This window comes from Ictalurus punctatus, chromosome 23, assembly GCF_001660625.3.
Source record: "Ictalurus punctatus breed USDA103 chromosome 23, Coco_2.0, whole genome shotgun sequence".
NCBI lineage: Eukaryota > Metazoa > Chordata > Actinopteri > Siluriformes > Ictaluridae > Ictalurus > Ictalurus punctatus.
In genome coordinates, this window is record NC_030438.2 from 340146 (window position 1) to 360750 (window position 20605).

Genomic DNA, 20605 nt, shown 5'->3' on the forward strand with positions numbered 1-20605 from the left:
ACATGAGACTGTTTCAGTGGTGCCTGAAAAGTCAGGTGTTTTGTCTGAGGATGAAACCTTTGAGAGTAATCAATGTCACATGGCGATGCCTACTTGCTCTGAAAATTTGGAGGAATCCCCAGTTTCTAGCCTTGGGTCACACTCTACAGGCATCTCCTTGTCGCAAGATGGTAATGCCAGACGCCTTCCTCATGGGTCTTAGGCAGCTGTCCAGCTCGCAGTCTTTGGAGCGGCCCTCATCGGGAGTGGCACTTAAATCACTTAGGAATGTGGGCTTTCTTCCCCAATTAAGAGGTCACCATGTGCAAGTTGTGACAGACAACACAGCGGTGGTCTCATATCAACCACCAGGGAGGGTTACGTTCACGCCCCCTGTTCAGACAGGCGTAACTAATTCTTCTCTGGGCACTGGGAAAGTTCTTGTCAGTGAGTGCAATGTACATTCCAGGCAACCGGAATGTGGGGGAGTCTGTATACGGCCAAGCGGAAGTGGATGTGTTCGCCTCCGAGGAGACAACACACTGCCTGCTGTGGTTTGCCCTCACTCCTTGCACCAGTGGGGCTGGGCACCATGGTGCACATGTGTATGCTTTCCCCCTATTGCTCTGCTCCCACAAGTTCTAGCAAGAGTTTGCCAAGACCGTCTACTGTGGACCTGGCCCCTGAGGGGCACCAGCTCATAGATTCTGGTCTCACAGCTGAGGTTGTAGAAACCATGTTGAATGCTAGAGCACCATCCACGAGGAAATTGTATGCACTCAAGTGGCGACTTTTTGTCTCATGATGTGAGGAACATCAGCTAGACCCAGTGAACTGCGCAATAGCTGCAGTCCTGAAGTTCTTACAAGGATGATTCTCAGCAGGGTTGGCTCCTTCTACATTCTTACATACATACATGAAGGTCTGTCAGGTGCCCCATTTGCGCCCTTAGAGTCAGCCTCTCAGCTTCTGACTGTAAAGGTAGCTCTGGCCCTAACATCTCTCAAGCGAATAGGAGATCTACAAACTCTCTCTGTTGCCCCTTCCTGCCTTGACTTTGCCCCTAGATTACACAAGGCCTTCCTATATCCTAGGCCAGATTATATTCCTAAAGTGCTTACATCTGCTGCCGAGCCAGTAGTGTTGCAGGCTTTCTGCCCTCCTCCGTTCCTCACACCGGAACAGGAGAAGTTGCACCTACTGTGTCTAGTAAGGGCTCTCTGTACTTACGTCCACCGCTCCGGCCAGTGACGTAAGTCAGAGCAGCTGCTGATCTGCTTTGACGGTGACAGTAGGGGTGATGCTGTGTTGAAGCAGTGCCGAAGCAGTGCATCTCTAATTGGATAGTGGAAGTAATCTCTATCGCCTATTAGGCACTCAGTCTTGCTACGTCTCTGGGCATAAGGGCTCATTCCACCAGTGGGGTCGACTTCTCGAAGGCTTTGTCCAAAGGGGGTCCCTTACAGGATGTGTGTGCTGCGGCAGGGTTCATTCAATATAACAGCTTGGATATATGTTCCACCCCAGGCTCAAGTGTCTGGTGGTGATCTTCAGGCTCGGACCTTTTGAACAGGCCATGTCCTCAGTATGACGGAATGGGTATTCTCGTTCCCACGGCATAACAGTCACGCAGCGTTGAGTTCCCTTTGAAAGGGAACATGTGGGTTATGCATGTAACCCTGTTCCCTGAGAAGGGAAAGAGACGTTACGTAGCTTTGTCATTCTGGGGCATGCCTGTGAATTGCGTCTTCAGTTCAGATAATAGAGGCTGATGGCGCAGATCACAGGTGCCGTTTATATATCACTCTATGTGCTTAATTACCACATCACCTGATCACGGCAGGCCTATAAATAGGCATGATGTTACACAAGCTTCAGATACCGGTCACGTGCGAGGGCACTTCCCACAGCGTAAAGCTCACGCAACATCTCGTTCCCATCCCAGGGACCAGGGTAACCCAGAGATTTTCAGCAAAAAAAGCAGAAACACTCTGGAAGTTGCATTGCAAATTCTGGACAAAATACTCAAGCATTTTTGGCCATAGCAATCTCAAAAAACTATGAAATCTTGGAAAAACATTAAACCAAGTTGTAGGACAGGATATAGTTTTAGCCCTGATCACACCCACAATTTTGGGCACCATATCTGGGCATGCTCTCTACATCAATGCCCTTGGTGGAGCATGTCTATGTTGGACTAAATGCATTGACTGGGATGGATTCTGCTGTGCTGGCTGGCTGGATGGAGCTGGATGACTGCATTCATGAATTAGGAATTTATATCAACTGGTGGTTTCTGTGGTGGGTCCACTTACTAACTGAACTGAGAGAGTCGTGGCATGAAAACATGGCATGAATAGTACTGAATCTACTGTACAAATTCAAAATGTAATAGAATATTTGCTCAAATATAAACATTTATCTATGATTGATTAGATAAAAACAGTTAAGAGTTGAATTTGTTACTGTATTCAGTATGGTTTCAAACCACAAAACGGGCTCATTGTAAAATTTTATTAAAATGAAAATTGCATGATGTGTCAGTTTACTACTCTGTCAACTTCAATAAAACAGGTCGTAAAAAAAGGATGTTAAAATGAATGAACATGAATTAAATGAATATCAAGCAGAATCAAGCCTTGCATCCAGCTTTTCCGGGATAGGCTCAGGATCTACTGCAACCCTGACTAGTATAAAGCATTACTGACGGTTAGACTACCTGCACTGTTGAATGCTTAGTTCAGATTCAGAAGGTGTTGATTAATTTTCTTTAATAGCAGCTCATACAATAGTTCCAGCTGCAAGGTTTATATTAATGTGCTAATTCTAATACATTATTATTAATATCATTATCATTGATATGGATATTTTTGATTTCTTCTTTAAAAAGACATATATTTAACATTAATGGAAGGAGTCTCCAGTGTCAGCACTTTTTAAAAGTACGGTGGATATAAAAAAGTCTACACGCCACTGTTAAAATGGCAGCTTTTTGTCATGTAAAAAAAAATTCAACCTAGATGAATCATGTCAGACCTTTTACCACCCTCAATGTGAAATTACAATGTATAAGTGAAAAACAGATCTCAAAAATTATTTTCCCACACTTTCTTACAAAAACATTCTAGATCTGAATAGAGGGTATCTCCTGTGCATAACCCGCTTCAGGTCACCCCACAGTTTTTTAGTTGGATTCAGGTCTGTACTCTGGCTAGGTCATTCAAAAACATTGATTTTCTTTTGGTTAAGCCATTCCTTTGTTGATTAGGATGTATGCTTTGGGTCATTATTGTGCTAAAAGGGGAAATTCCTTTTCATCTTCTGCTTAATAGCAGGGACCTGAATGTTTTGCACTAAAATCGTCTGGTATTTGCAGCTATTTATGATTTCTTCCATGTCAATAAAAGCCACATGCTAAACAGCCTTAATTATAAAATGGTGTGCACACTTATGCAATCAGGTTATTGTAGCTTTTTTATTTTTCCCTAAAATGTTTCTGATTGTTTTTCACTTAATTTTAATGCGCTGTAATGTCACCTTGAAGGTGGGAAAAGTTCTGACATGATTTATCTTGGTTTCATTTTTTTTTCACATCACAAAAACCTGCCATTTTAACATGGGTGTGTAGACTTTTTATATCCACTGTATGCTTAGCATTCTCCCTTGCAGAGTATCTGAGGAGCCTTGGCATGTTTGGCTAAAGTCTCTGCTTATTCTATGCCTCTTTGTATATCTTTCCTCTGGGTAACATGCTGATGCAGAAATGGTTTTTGAAAGATAAAGCACTTTAGGGCTGTGATGCCTTTTCTTAAACCACTGGGGTAATTCAGATGAGTTACTCATTTTAAGTGATGGATAAAAATGTTCCTTATAGTCGTTTGATTCTTAAAAAGCAAACATTTGTAAATCTTCCTGCAAACACCTGCATCTTGTCTTACTCCCATGCTGAATCCAGCACTCAATTAAGAATACAAATGCAAGAAAAACACTAATCCTTTTTAAATGCTTAAAATACTTAAGATCTTCGTCTTTTTCTAAAGAAGAAAAAACACACTATATATAGCAATCCAAATAATTTAAGTAGCTTCAAGATATAAGGGACAGCGGCAGTAAGTCCTAAGGTGGATAGGCAGTGGATAAAACCATTCTATTTCTGCTTATCTTCTTCCATGTAACCCCACAACACTGTGTTACTAATCACAGTTGGTGTTAGGGAGAGAGCATCTTATTCAATTCAGGCCTCTGTTTGTTTGTTTCCATGAATCAAGCATCTTGTCTCTGGTGGTATGGTTCATATCCTTTTCCTTCCAAACCCCACTCAGGGCTTTACCAAAGCCAGTTGTGTTCCTGATCAGAGGGGACGTGAGAGAAAACATTAATTTAAATGTTTCCCATTTTCTATTATGGGTCTGTGCTCAATAACAATAGTTACATCCCTGGCCCATGTACGTAACACAGGAGAAAAGACCACAGGAGACTCACAGTGAGAAAGAAAGACAGAAAGAGAAGCAGGGAGGGTGGGGGAGTAACAAAGCAGAAAATGAAGAGAGACATAAAAGAGAAGGAGCTGAAGGAGGTCAGACCCATCACATGCTTAGTGCTGCCTTCAAAGATGGCTGGGACAGGTGGCAGCTCCAGACAATCTCACTCCGCAGAGCAGCATCCTCTCAGGCGGAGATAAGGGATCCCTTCGTCCATCCCCTTCCCCCAGCCATGCTGCGTCTCCTCTGTCTCTCCTGCTCAGTGCTGTGCTGTACTAACTCCTTTGAAGTGTGTATGGAGTGAGAGTTTGGATGGGGTTGAGACTCAGGCAAGAATTCGATGTTCTGAGCTCTCTGAGGTACCTGCCGCTCTCTGCTCTCATTACGGCAGTGGGACTGGATTAATCAGCTTTACGCTTCACATACACACACACACACACACACACACACACACACACACACACACACACACACTTCCTGAACACACAGTCAACTCATAATCCACAAACACACACCTGTCTGTGCAGATCACACTTGGTATAAGAGGAAAAGAGAAAACTGGCACAGCAGTACTTTTTCTCTGTTGTGGCCCTAAGATTGAAGTATTTGCTGCTGTGTTCACTCTCCCATTCATAATTGGTTTAGCTCTTGCTTCTCCCCCTTGATTTTTTTTTTTTGCCCTCCTCAGCCTCAGTTTCCTGATGGTACCCCAGCTAAGTCTGCTTGTAAGAGTGTCAGAGGTTATTTAGGAATTTCTTTGGTGGGACAGTGTAAATGGATTACAACTCCTGCTTGGTTGTGAGAAGAGAAAATAAAGATGTGTGAAAGAGGGAACAGTGAAGACAAAGAAGAAAGACGTTTAAAACCTCAGAATCAGTGACCTGCATACAGTACACGACATTCAAAAGCTCAGAATTGCTGACTCGCTCACACTACAACACTTTAATCACTTGCGATCAGTTCTTTGATGGATTTAGTGGTTTGCACACTACACGATCATTCATAGATGAAGCTCACACACTTCACAAACTTCAAATGGAGAGATTGCAAAATGAAGTGAGCCCTGTGAAGTGCTCCGGACCCTGAAATCTTGTGAAAATAAACGTGAGAGCTGTCTGTCATCTAACTCTGTGATTTTGTCACTATTTTGTAAGGAAACAAGAAAAAGGCGAAACAAGAGAAATATTTATAAAATATATATTTATAAAATTGTTTCAGAAATTAAAATAAAATCTAAGATGAAACAAAATAGTCTTTAAAATTGAAAGAAATTCCAGAAATGATGAGGGAAAAGGTGATTGAAATACATCAGTCTGGGAAGGGTTACAAAGCTATTTCAAAGGTTCTGGTACTCCAAAGAACCACAGTGAGAGCCATTATGTCCAAATGGAAAAACTAGTGCACAGTAGTGAACCTTCACAGAAGGGGCCGACCTTCCAAAATTCCTCCAAGAGCACAGCAACTACTCATTCAGGAATTCACAAAAGAGCCAAGGACAACATCAAAGGAAGGACAGGTCTCTTTTGTGTCAATAAAGGTCACTGTTCATGACTCCACTATCAAACACTGGTCAAAAATGGCATCCATGGATGAGTGGCTAGTTGAAAATCACTGCTAACTCAGAAGAACATTAAGGCTCATCTGAATTTTGCCAAAACGTACTTTGAAAATCTTCTTTTGTGAGAATGTTCTGTGGACTGATGAGTTGAAAGTGGAACTTTTTGGAAGACAGGGGTCCCATTACATATGGCGTAAACCATACTTATGGTCAAGCATGATGGTGGAAGTGTGATGGTGTGGGGATGCTTTGCTGCTTCAGGGCCTGGGCAACTTGCAATAATTGAGGGAAACATGAATGTTGCTGTCTAATTGAAAATCCTATAGGAGAATGTCCGTTCTTCAGTCAGTAAGTTGAAACTCACGCGCAACTGTATTATGCAGCGACAATGATCCGAAGCATAGGAGTAAATCCTAGTCCTAGAAGTAAGTGAACGACTGATCTCCAGTTATCTGAGGCATTTGGTTACAGTTATTGCTGTTAAAGGTGGCACAACTAGATTTTATGTTTAAGGGAGCAATTAGTTTTCACCTGGTTGATAGGTGTTTGGATAACTTTTTTGCTTCAATAAACAATAATAATAATAAATGAAAACTGTATTGTGTGTTTACTCAGGTTGTCTTTTTTATGTTGTATTTTATTTGAAGATCTAAAACTATTTACATTTACATTTATTCATTTAGCAGACACTTTTATCCAAAATATTTTATGAAGTATCTGCGATCTATGAAGTATATTGACTGTTCAAATGCCAAGTTTTGTGTTGTGGCCCAGGGCTCAATTGTAGACCTCTGCTAACATGATAGCTAAAGTTTGGTATGCTGCCTCAGTTTGTTTGTATCTAAGTGGTCTGACAGAGACGTTGATTGCAGCTACTTTTGTGATTGTATCTTGAAATGGTTTATATCAATCGAATCACAAGATCCAAATGTATATCGCATATGAAAATAAAAACACCCTGCCAGCAGGACATCGCATTGTTAAGTGCCAAACTATGCTATGTATACACAGAAGCTGAAGCATAGTTTGGCACACAGAAGCATAGTTTTGCATTTAACAATGCGATGGCCTGCTGGCAGGGTGTTTTCATTTACATCATATCTGAAACGTAAGAGAGTTACAAAATAAAAACTTACCACTGTGAAACATTCTGCTCAAGTCGTGTTTGCAAAGTTGGTTCCGCTGGATCATCTGCATTTTCTGAATCTGACTCGAAATGATATGGTAAAACCGACGACATGTTGCTTAGGAGCTTAGAATTGCTTTAGAAGCCTTGGAGGCTGAAGTTAACCCAAGGAGCGTTACATTTCCGACACACGCTTGAGGTTTTTGGCTAGTCACAACACAGCGAGTTAACTGGCCAATCAGAGCACTCTGGGCTTTTCAGAAGGAGGGGCTTTGGAGAAATCAGAGCATTTCGGGCAACATGGAAATAGAGATACTACAATAATGTACAGTGTGTGACAAATAATACATTATTTGAACATTAAAGCATGTTAACCTATTCTATTACACCCAATAAACAAAATAATTAATGTTTAAAATGTTTTAAAATCATGATATGATTTTATAGACCCCTTTAAAGGGCCTGAGCCTCCTTAGAAAGAACATCCTACTCTGTTATTTCTTATAGAGGGCCTCAGTGTTTTCTTACCAGTCCAGTTTGTTTTTGAATTGCACCCCTAATAGCTGGTATGTGTCCACTATCTCCACTCCCTCCCCCTTATGGCGACAGGGGAGGGGGGCCTCTTATGGGTGGGGGTCCTGATATGTAAAATGTAGTGGATTCAGGCAGTCATGCACCAGCCTCTTAAGGGTCTTCATTACATGTGACATTAAAGCCTCATGCCTGAAGTTGTTGAGAGAGCTTTGGCATCGTTTCTTGGGCACAGATCTTAGGCACCTTCTTTAGCCTCAAAAAACTGTTGTCAGTTCCTCTGGCATCTAAGAAACTTTGACAAGGGCCAGATTTAATGGCTAGATGACTGGGTCAGCGCATCTCCAAATGAAAGGTCTTGTGGGGGGTTCCTGGTATGCAGTGGTTACCAGAAGTGGTTCATGGAAAGACAACTCGTGAACTGGTGACAGAGTCATGGGTAGGCCTGTCGCAATATATGTACATGACCTTGATCATTTTTGCTGACCTCGATATTGCCGATTGTGTTTACATAAGAATGAATGTCATGAACATTTTAGCCATTTGCACTACTTCTGTCCTCATATCTGTTCTAGGACTGTCAAATTAAAATGCATATTTGAATGCAAAAACTGTGTACAGTCGAATTTAAGATGTGTAGCAAGCACTAGCAAAAAATTTTATTTAAACATACTGTTGAAAAAAATGACATGCTAGATATTAACAATGCACAAACAATATTTTTTGAAGACGAAAAATATAGAAAGAATAGTTCTAGTGTTTCAAATAACCCAGTCATAGTCAATAATGTCGAGGATTGACCCACATAAGCTGCATGAGCTGAAGCTGAACAGTGAATGAACACTGGTAAACTGAAGAACTTTACTAATGGGTTAATTAACCCTTGTGCGTCAATTAAAAAAAGTTACTCCTAGGTCCATAGAGGACAAAAATGTCTATGTCCAAAAACATAAAAATATTATATATTAATATTTTTTCCACTTTCACTGACGTCAATTTTTTACCAGCATCAGTTCTAATCATAATTACCAAACATTCATTCATTTTCAGAATTGTACCCCTTTAAATGCTGGTTTGTTTACATAATGCCACAGATGTATTTTTATGGAAAAAAGAAAAATAATAAGTATTTTCCATATACTAAATGCTAAGCAGAATTTTTTTTTCTTTGATTATTACAGTCTTTTATATGTGAATGATTAACAACAACATTAATTTTGATGCATTCATATTTTTTATGCAGTGTCAGATAAAAATAATAATAATAAAAAATTACCACTCAGGTCCATAATGGACAAAATGTCCATGTCAAAAACTGTCATAGAAATATTATATGTTAATATTTTTTTCTACTTTCACTGACTTCGATTTTTTACCAGCATCAGTTCTGATTATAACTACCAAACATTCATAAATTTTCAGAATTTTAACCCTTTAAACCCTGGTTTCATTACATAATGCAAAAATCTTCAAAGCACTGTAACCTTCTTTGACTCATACTCATGGGGTGGGATTTGTGATTTCATGTACAATATAATTTTTTCTTTCAAATTGTTCACACACACACACACACACACACACACACACACACACACACACACACACAATTTTCAGTACACATATACAAATCACAACTCTGATATCTATACAAACACACACACACACACAATTATAGCTGCATAATTTATTCAGTTGGTCTGGATGCTCTATAATACAGCAGAATCAGAAAAAAAGGAAAAAGCACGTACAGATGCATCTCAAAAAATTCGGATAGCATGGAAAAGTTAGTTGTTTTCTGTAATTTAATTCGAAAAGTGGAACTTTCATATATTCTAGATTCATTACACATAGAGTTAAATATTTCAAGCCTTTTTTTTTTTTGCTTTAATCTTGATTATTACGGCTTACAGCTCACGGAAATAAAAAAAAAAAATCCAGTATCTCAAAATATTAGAATAAAGAATATGAGGGGCAAGAGTGAGGAACTGATGTTAGACAGTGAGATAGATGGCTTGGGTCAGGTAAAGGTCTTAATTTGTTGACCCCTGCCTGCTTTGGTGACCTGGCTATAATTAAACTGATTGCTTTGATACTGAGTCACATCTCTCTCTCTCTCTCTCTCTCTCTCTCTCTCTCTCTCTCTCTCCCTCCCTCTCTATCAATATATCAAGTTCATTGTCCATTATTTTCAGAACAATTAGGAGACTCAAACTTTTTTTTAGATTTTTTTTTTTTTTTTTTTTTTAAAGACTTTTCAAGTTAGATGCTGGTTTGTTTTATTGTATTTGAGAACACTAACATTACATAGCAAACAAATACTGCTACCCAGAATAGTAGAGAATAAACTCCTTTAAATTTCAGGTACTATTTATGAGCAATTATAAGATACCATAATACCATACATTGATACATTGTGATAATTAATTTAACCAAAGTAATGAATCCATCACTCCTTGCACTTTATCCTCCATTTCTCTCTCTTTCTCCCTCTCTCTCGCTTTCTCTCTCTCTGTCCCCTCTCCCTCCACATTTAGCACATTAGGCTAATTTATTCCGCAGGAATTAGCCTATTGGAGCTGCAACAATTTGGCACTGTAATCAAACAAAACGCACAAAAGTGTGTTTACATGCAGAAACAGCTGGAGCCTTGATTGTCAGCAAACAGTGTTTTACCCACGTCTTGTGTTGCGATTTAACTCTGCCTTTTAATCACTGCTGCCTAGAATGGTACTGTAGAACCACTTAATAACAAATAACCTCACTTGACCACTCAAATCTCTCTTGCTCTCTTTTTTTTTTTTTTTACCTAAGATTGCATTGTACTGAAGTCTCATCCAATGCTGATTAATGTGTAATGTGTGCATGCAAGTGTGTATAGTCGGTAAAGGTGGTTAATTGGCTGGTATGAATTGTCTCTCTCTCTCACTCACTCACTCACTCACACACACACACACAAACTCTTGACTTAATGCTCCTTGGCTGCTCAGTCATCAGCTCAGTGGACATGAGAATGCTTTAATAGTGAGATCATGAAAAAGGAGATGTGTAATGAAAGGAGTGGTGTAATGAAGTCTGGCAGTACACACATACAGAGAGAGAGAGAGAGAGAGAGAGAGAGAGAGAGAGATCTGTAGAATCATCATATGTTCCACATTAATAACTCACATAATGTTCCTTCTTTTCCTTCCCTATTTCTGTGTAGATTTCTAATTGATTTTCTTTTTTTATCTCTTTTTTTTCTCCCAGTCTGCTGTACAGGTCCCTGTGAATGAGCTGTTACTATAGAGTACATTAATATAAACCTGTTGTTTATGTTACATATGAAACTACTGTTTAGACAGTAGTAGACTATCTGCATAGACTGCTACTTTTGTACAAAACGAATGGAGACCATCTGATTTGAGACAAACAGTGCTGTGATATAAACATGTAACAGACTCTCACTATGTCTTTGCAAAAAGAAACTGAGATCTGTTCTACCTTTGCAGCAATATCAATAAGTTAACTGCTGAAAAGTTCTGTTAAAAACTTATTGCATTGTTTTTCTTCTTTTCAATTATATTCTGATTTATTGCTTAGAGTACAATTAATTCTCAGTCTAAGGGATCCCAAAAGAGCATCTTTAATGAAACTTAATGAAATAGAGACTTTCCAACAGGTTTCAGGGCATGATGTTATTAACTGCTTGGGGCTGTAGATCCCTCTTATAAAATAATTATGATCATACCCTGCCTTTCTAAGCCCAGTTTGTGTTATTAGAAAGTAATAGTCTGGTCAAAGTTTGCCTTTAATTGCCCCTGTCATTAAAACTCATTTGTAAACACAACTTAATGAGCACCATTTACAATAATGATGGGGAACTATTAGAACCACTTGTATATAAAGGTCTGTGTTTTGAAAAGGGGAAGAGAAAGAGACAGAGTGCAAAACTGTTAACAACTGTTGACAAACATGATTAAAAGTAAAGTTTGGATGTCACATTAACACTGTGCTGGTTGAGTGATTTGGTGTTAATGGGGAATTGTCTGAAATCTTTGGATGTAAAGTGTCATCTGAGGTTTATAATTACTTACTGCATTAAGGATTTAATGCAACATGTGACTGAGTTGAGGCCAAATGCCAATTCCTTCGCCCTAAATAAAGTGCTTTGTTTGGCAGTACAGTTGCCCTAAGAAAATAATAACACTTTCTTGGCAGTGGAAAACCTGGAATTCCACACAGACAGAGATAGACCTAAGCTCTGGATTGAACCGGGGACTCTGGAGCTATGAGGCACCATGCTACCTGCTGCACCACTGTGCTGTCCAGTATACTTGCTGGTTGCTTAAATTCCTTTTACTGAGTGCTCTTATTGCTCTTATATATTATCCATGATTCTCAGTGGACATGAGACATAGTGTTTTGCCTGGGGAGGAAACTGTGTGTAATGACTATAGGAGAGTTAGCCCTGACACGTGTGTGAAATTCCTCCCAAACCTCTTGCTGTTGTTTGTCACTGCACTAAGCAGGCACAAATAAAAACAGCATGCCTCAGAGCAGGACAATTTACTCCTTTAGTGAGCAGAGCCAGAGCATGCAAGCCCCTCTGGAGGAAGCTTAGATGGATGGCTGGATCAAACTCTTTTTCTCCTCTTTCTTTTGTTCCCGTTTCTTTATTTTCATTTCCCCCCTTTTCTAGTCCCTGCACACTTACTGTGTACCTCTAGTGGCATGCACTGTCTAGCTCACTAATAGTTCAAGTCTATATATGCAAGAGCTGTAGTGTACACTTAATATTGAGACTTAGATATGCATATCAGAGAGATTTAAATGGGATAGAAGAATAAAGAAGATATGTAAAAAGAAGGTACAAACTAAGCAAGGAAAGGGGATTATATGAGCATGCGGATGCATGAGTAAGGAGAAGGAGAGAATTGTCATGAAGGGAAGTGGTTTTGAATTAACTGATGATTAGAAAAGGAAAAAGAAAAAAACTATGCTTAGTGATGAGGAATGAGGAATAGCATGCAGTCAGTTACAAGAGCCTGTATTTAAAATGAGAAGAGACATTTCAGTGAATGCATGAAAGCTTGTTTTTGTTTTTTACATACCAAAAACTCAAAGACACAAGAGCACATTTAGGTTCAACTCTCTATAGATGATTTTGATCTTATTGAGTTTGACTGTGTCAAGGCCCGCCTCTGGAATTAAGCACTGCACTCCTGCAGCTTCAGCAGTGCTGCAAGCGGGCAAATGTCATATGAAATAAGAACAGAAGTGGCCCTAATGAGGGTTGAGGAATGAGGGAAAGCAGGCCTTAATGAGTGAGAAGAGACCATGAGGAAACATATTGCTGAGTATGGCAGTAGGACAGGGTTTGAACAATAGATATACATATTACAGACCTATAGCACTTTTCCATTGCACACTACACAAAGTAGAGGAACGCAAGTAATACTTGATATATTTACATTGCCAGGTGAGCCATACTGTAAATAAGCATCGTACTGTAAATAAGCAATAAATTGGTTAGACACAATAGTTACAATTTGTTACTTGAGTGAGTCAACTTCATTTGAAAAAACAACAAATAACCCTACCTAGCTTAAATTGCTTTTCTATCCGACAGTATGGCATAGATATCTCTCAGTTGTACAGGGATTTTAAAGGTATTTTATTTTCTTTTTCTTTTAGAATTTTTAGTAGAATCATTGATTCATTTTAACAAAAAATATTTCTTCTTATTTAGCGCCAAAAAGCATTTGAGTTCATTTTAAATGTTATTGTACTAATCAGTTAGGTTGAATATTAAATATCAAATAACATGAATATTATTTGATTAGTCAACTGTTACTAGTCATCACCACACAACCTCCAGGGAACTGTCGCAGGTACAGTGGGATGGGAAATAGATATGGTGCATTCAGGAAGTATTTACACCCCTTAATTTTTTTTCACATTTTGTTGTGTTGCAGCCTTATTCTAAAATGCTTTACATTATTTTATTTTTTTCACAACAATATACACTCCATACCCCATAATGAGAAAAGTCCAGATTTGTGATAACTTTGCACATTTATTAAAATGAAAAAACTAAAATATCACTGAATAATCTCTGAATGCATTGTACCTGTACAAAAGCTACATAGCCAATCATTAGCTAGCAATGTTAGAATCCTAGATTAAACTATTTATTTGATCAAGGAGGTGACTTAAAAAGTCAGTGTTGTAGCCCAACTAATGACTTTATGTATTTGAGTAAAGTTTAAAATTTTTCATTTCTTACATTAAGATTGAATCAACTATTTTTTGCATCAGAAAATAAAAAAATACTTATTCCATTACACTGGGATCTTAAAGAAACAAAAACTTTGGGAAAAAAAAAAACAACAACAAAAAACCCTACTCCTATGGGCAACATTTATGTCTTGGGAACATGCACTGCTGGAGTGAATTGCTCACTTTTTTGGCAATATAGAGTCAGGTCCATAAATATTTAGACTTTGAAGTTATTGTTATGTTAGCTGTCTAATGAATCTAGAATATATATATATATATATATATATAATATAAAAGTTCCACTTTTTTAATTAAGTTACGGGAAAAAAAATCTTTTGACGATTAAATTTTTTTAGGATGTTGTAGAAATTCAGCCATTTTTAAATGTGACCCCCTCTTCCCCCCTTTGAAGGACCAGAATAATCATAAATTAAATTGTCATTTTTAATACTTGCAAATTCTTTGCAGTCAATGACTGTATTAAGTCCGGAACCCATAGACATCACCAGACACTGGGTTTCTTCCCTGGTGATGCTCTGCTAGGCCTTTTTGCTTTTAGAATTGAAAGAAGTGAATCAGTTCCATTGGCAGCCGTACATGCCCACGCCACAAGATGAGGTACTTGGATCATGAGTAGTTTCTTCCATTCTTCATATACTTCTCTTCCCATCATTCTGGTACAAGTTGATCTTTGTCTCATCTGTCTGTAGGATGTTGTTCCAGAACTATACAGGCTTTTTTTTTAAAGATATTTTTGGCAAACTTTAATTTGGTCTTCCTGTTATTGAGGCTTAAAAGTGGTTTACATCATGTGATAAACCCTCTGTATTTACTCTGGTGAAGGCTTCTATTGATTGCTGAATTTACAGCACATGTAAAATGTGCTCTAATTCTTACACTATTCACCCAATTTGGATGTAAATAGCAGCATATTAAAGCTGGAAATCTACACTTTATATTCATTATTTAATTTCAACTCCAATGTACTGTGGTTGACAGCTGAAATAACAGTAACAGTGCCAATGTCCAAATATTTATGGATCTGACTATAGATTTCTACGTGTACACTATATGGCCAAACGCTTGTGGACACCTGCCCATCACACCCATATGTGGGCCATCCCCACACCACAAAGTTGGAAACACAGTTATATAAAATGTCTTTGCATGTTGTAGCATTACAATTCACTGGAAGGAAGGGGCCCAAACCTGTTCCAGCATGACAATGCTCCTGTGCACAAAGTGAGGTCCATGAAGACATGGTTTGCCACGATTGGTGTGGAAGATCTCAAGTGGCTTGCACAGAGAACTAACCTCAACCCAACTGAACACCTTTGGGTTGAACTGGAATGCTATCTGCACCCTAGGCTTCCTCACCAGACATCATTGTCTGACTTCAATAATGCTCTTGTGGCTGAATGGGCAAATCCCCACAGCCACACTTGAAAATCTAGTGGAAAGCCTTCCCAGAAGAGTGAAGGTTATTATAACAGCAACAGGTGACTAACTCTGGAATGGGATGTTCAAAAAGCACAACTGGGTTTAATGGTCGGGTGTCAAACAAACGATTGGCCACATAGTGTACACTGTGGTGCTTGAAAGTTTTTGAAGCCTTTAGAATTTTCTGTATTACTGCATAAATATGACCTAAATCATCATCTGATTTTCACACAAGTACTAAAAGTACACAAAGAGAGCACAATTAAACAAATGAGACAAAAATATTGTACTTGGTCATTTATTTATTATGGAAAATAATCCAATATTACATATCTGTGAATGGCAAAGTATGTGAACCTTTGCTTTCAGTGTCTAGTGTGACCCCCTTGTGCGGCAATAACTGCAACTAAACATTTCCAGTAACTGTTGATCAGTCTTGCACATAAGCTTGGAGGAATTTTAGCCCATTTCGAAGTACAGAACAACTTAAACTCTAGGATATTGGTGGGTTTCCTCAATAAACTGCTTGCTTCAGGTCCTTCCACAACATTTCTTTTGGATTAAGATCAGGACTTTGACTTGGCCTATCCAAAACATTAATTTATTCTTCTTTAACCATTCTTTAGTAGAACGATTTCTGTGCTTGGGGCCATTGTCTTGCTGCATGACCCACTTTATCTGGAGATTCATTTCATGAACACATGTTCCTTTAGAATTTGCTGGTATACTTCAGAATTCATTGTTTTATCAATTATGGCAAGCCTTCCTGGCCCAGATGCAGCAAAACAGGCCCAAACCAGGATACTACCAGCACCATATTTCATAGATGGGATAAGGTTCTTATGCTGGAATGCAAGTGTTTTCCTTTCTCCAAACATAATGTTCCCTTTCAAAGGGAGCTCAACGTTGTGTGCACTTCACACTGTGGGAAGTGCCCTCACACGTGACCAGTATCTGAAATCTGTGTGAAATTACACCTATTTATAGGCCTGCTGTGGTCAGGTAACATGGCATTTGTTGAGGCGCCCGATTATAAAATGGCACCTGTAAACCATGTCATCAGCCTTTATTATCTTCAGCTAAAGACCTCATGTCAGTTGTTTGTGTGAATACTCCTAAAAAATCTTCCTTCTCTATTTTTCAGAAAAGAATATATATCTTACTTTTCTATCCCTCACCTCTTTGCAAATATGAGTCAGAGAAAATTCAGGAAATGTGTTACTCCATGCTCCCGTTTTAGTTCGGGGACAGACACACTTTCTGTGTGAAGTGTTTGGGGGCTGACTGCGCATTTTGAACGCTTCACAATTAGGCAGCTTCGCTCTTGGCTTGCTTTCTTCTCAGCGGAAGGGAGTTGGGTTTCGGAGCCTCTGGATTTTGGGCCTCACATCCTGGGGATCCTGTGTGGATCTGGAAGAGGAACCGGAGATCTGTTGCTTTGTCCTCCAGATCGAACTCTCTGCTTCCGGATTTTGTAGCTCGCGTCACGGCTCTTCCTTCCGGTAGGGAGAGTCAACTCTGAGGAGCCAGAGGGGGGATGCCATGGTATCCACACGTGGCTGAGGTCATGTCTGTACACCTTTCCCCTTTTCCGCCTTTTCATCGCTCTGCTCCCAAGTTCTAGCCAGAGGTCGCCAAGACTGTCTACGTCTGCTACTAGTAGCACCTTATTGGCCAGCTCAAACATGCTTCTTGGAAATAAATATCCATGGGAGACGGCACTCCCTGGGAGATTCCCGTTCTCAGGGATTTACAGTCTCAAGCTTGAGGGTTGATTTATCACCCTTGGCCTGAACTATGGAAATGGTGGGTCTGGCCCCTGAGGGACACCAGCTCATAGCTTCTGGTCTCTCAACCGATGTTGTGGAGGCCATGTTGAATGCTAGAGCACCATCCATGAGAAAATTGTATGCGATCAAGTGGCAACTTTTTGTATCATTGTATCAGGACCATCAGTTAGATGGTCGTCATACACCATTTCACACCATTTCAGCCAGCCACGCCCCATTGATGAAGAATGTCAAGTCCAACATCCCCTAACTTTGAGGTTTATGCATGGTGTCAGGTGGCTGGGGCCCATTTGCAGACCACACATAAGTTCCTGGGACCTTTCTGTGGTCCTCAAAGGTCTGTCAGTCACCCTATTTGAGCTCTTAGAGTCATCTTCAGATAAGCTTCTGACTCTAAAGGTAGCTCTTCTGCTGGCCCTGATATCTCTCAAGCGAGTAGGAGATCTACAAGCTTTCTCTGTTGCCCCTTCCCCCCTTGACTTTGCCCCTGGATTAGCCATGGTCTTCCTATATCCTATGCCAGATTATATTCTACGTCTGCTGCCCAGCCAATAGTGTTGCAGGCTTTTTGCCCTCCTCCGTTCCTCACCAGAACAAGAGAAATTGCACCTACTGTTTAGAAAGGGCTCTTTGTACTTATGTCCACCGCTCTGGCCAGTGGCGTAAGTCAGAGAAGTTGCTGGTCTGCTTTGGCAGCGACAGTAGAGGTGATGCTGTGTCAAAACAGAGCATTTCTAATTGGATATTGGAGATAATCTCTATCGCTTATGAGACACGTGGTCTCGCTATGCCTCTGGGCATAAGGGCTCATTCCACTAGGGGAGTGGGTCGCCTCCTTGAAGGCTTTATCCAAAGGAATACCCTTACACAATGTGTGTGCTGTGGCGGGGCGGTTTATGCCGCACACATTCGTTCGATATCACAGTTTGTAGATGGATTCAAACCCGGGCTTGGGTGTCTTGTAGTGACCCTCAGGCTCAGACCCTTTGAACAGGCCATACCCTCAGTATGACAGAGTGGGTATACTCATTCCCACAGCGTGAAGCTCAAGCAACGTTGAGACGTCGCATAGCTTTATAATACTGGAGCACGCCTGTGAATCGTGTCTTTGCTTCAGATGATAGTAGCTGATGACGTGGTTTACAGGTACTGTTTTATTATCACGTGGTGAGCGAAATGCCACATCACCTGACCAAATGGGCGTGATTTCACACAGACTTCAGATACTTCAGCATGAAGCTCACGCAATGTCTCGTTCCCTTCTCAGGGAACAGGGTTACATGCGTAACCCAGACGTTTCTTGTTCTTTCTCTCGTAACCCAGACAGGCATGTGTTCTTTGTGTATAGCAGTGACTTTCTCCTTGCAACCCTGCAATGCACAACATAGACTCATGAACATTAACATTAGCCAATGTGAGAGAAGCCTTTATTTGCTTTGAAGTTACCCTGGGTTCCTTTGAGACATTGTGGACTATTACGTCTTGCTTGTGGAGTGATCTTTGTTGGTCGACCACTACTGGGGAGGGTAACAATTGTCTTGAATTTCCTCCATTTGTACACAATCTGTCTGACAGACTGTCCATACTCTGTAGAGATGGTTTTACAAACTTTTCCAGCCTGATGAGGATCAACTCTTTTTCTAAGGCCCTCAGAAATCTCCATTGTTCATGCCGTGATCCATTTCCACAAAGATACAGTACTTTCCACAAAGTATTGAATGAGACTTTGATAGATTCCTGTTCTTTAAATAAAGCAGGGTGCTCACTCACCTGATTGTCATCCCATTGATTGAAAACACCTGACTCTAATTTCACCTTCAATTAACTGTTAATCCTAGAGGTTCACATACTTTTGCCACTCACAGATATGTAATATTGGATCATTTTCCTCAATAAATAAATGACCAAGTATGCTATTTTTCTGTCATTTGTTTAATTGGGTTCTCGTTGTCTACTTTTAGATCTTGTGTGAAAATCTGATGATATTTTAGGTCATATTTATGCAGAAATATAGAACATTTCAAAGGGTTTGTAAACTTTCAAGCACCACTGTAGCTATGTATTACTAAGGCATAAATCCTTGTGGTAAATGGCCACATGGAACAATCTTTTGAAAGGTACTAAATTAGTCAGAGATTCACAGGATGGTATTTGGCTGAAGTTTGCAAATTGCCATGTTGAATGTGCATTTGTGAATTTGAATTTATGATACTATGAGATTTGGTATGAATTGGACTCTGATACATGTTTACCCCTTCAGCTCCGGCTCATTTCTTCCCTGGATTCCACCCTCCTGTGCCAGTTGACGACAGACACACACAGGGACGTTACATCTACGAGCCCTCTCCAGTGCCACCGCTCCATGTGTGAGTGACAATAAGACACATACAGATCATCACTATAGAATCTATCAGAGCCCTTATTGACACCACTTTTCTATATGTGATGCTTTGCACATTAGCTCCGCTAACTTTGGTACACTTTGCCAGCTGCAACTACTATATCAACGTCTTGCCAGCTCATTGCTTTTCTGCACCGCTCAGCACTTTCATTTAATGGCTTTTACTCACCTGACATAGAATCAGACTTTTGAACACTGTGAAAACAATTAATTTTTAGTTTAGTCATTGGGCTAAAATGTTTTTGAGGATCATTGGTATTTATTCAGTCTTTAGGCTTGCCGACAGCATTGCTCAGTCTTGACTGAACCATAGTTAACCACGTTATTTCCAAGTTGTTGTACACAGGCCTATTTTTGTTGCAGCAGTATTTCAGCATGTCAGTAATTTGCAGTGGTAGTAACACGCTTTTAATGTGAAAATACATTTTGTCCATGCTGAGTGACAAACTCTGGCTTGCCTTAGTAAGTCATTGATGAAAATACATTTCTAAGAAAACTCACACACTCATTCACACCTAGAAGCAATTTTAACATAGCAAAATCACAAGCAAATATTAACAGCTCCACTGTACCACCATATATACACACACAGCCATGATACAGGTCACCTATCACTTAACCCTTGTATTGTGTAAAATCAATAACCCAATCAGTCTAATCCCAAATGCATCTCTTTCTAATAATACACACAAATTAATTATCGCTTGTGGTTTGTTCTTTAGATGCAATGAGGTCACAATTATAGAGTGACTAATCTGCCAGTATTTCAGATTTAGGCACCATTTTGCTGTGTTATAGTTGCAATCAAAATTATTTAACCCCCATTGCAAATCAGGTTTATTGTCAAAATTTACAGATTTTTGGCTGTTTGCAATGAACAAATCAAACAAAAGTAATTGAAAGAGTTCAACACAACAAATGCTTCAAGTGGTTTCCCAAAATTCAACTGAAAATGCAACTTATAATGATTTCTCCAGTTTCAAAATTATTCAACCTTTTCATGGCAAGCATTCATACTTAGTAGAGCACCCTTTTGCTGTT

At 39.6% G+C, this 20605-nt stretch overlaps 1 protein-coding gene across 5 annotated transcripts in view; it reads left to right on the forward strand.

Annotated features, from left to right (window-relative positions):
* gli3 (GLI family zinc finger 3) overlaps positions 1 to 20605 on the forward strand; it is a 199006-nt gene that overhangs the window by 79737 nt on the left and 98664 nt on the right. For 4 of the 5 annotated variants that reach the window (XM_053674956.1, XM_017453559.3, XM_047150215.2 and 1 more), the window contains one exon: positions 19424 to 19529. The exons of the other annotated variant lie outside the window; for it this stretch is intronic. In XM_053674956.1, coding sequence (XP_053530931.1) covers positions 19424 to 19529 — 106 coding nt within the window. The remainder of the gene's footprint in view (positions 1 to 19423; positions 19530 to 20605) is intronic. 5 annotated transcript variants of the gene reach the window in all.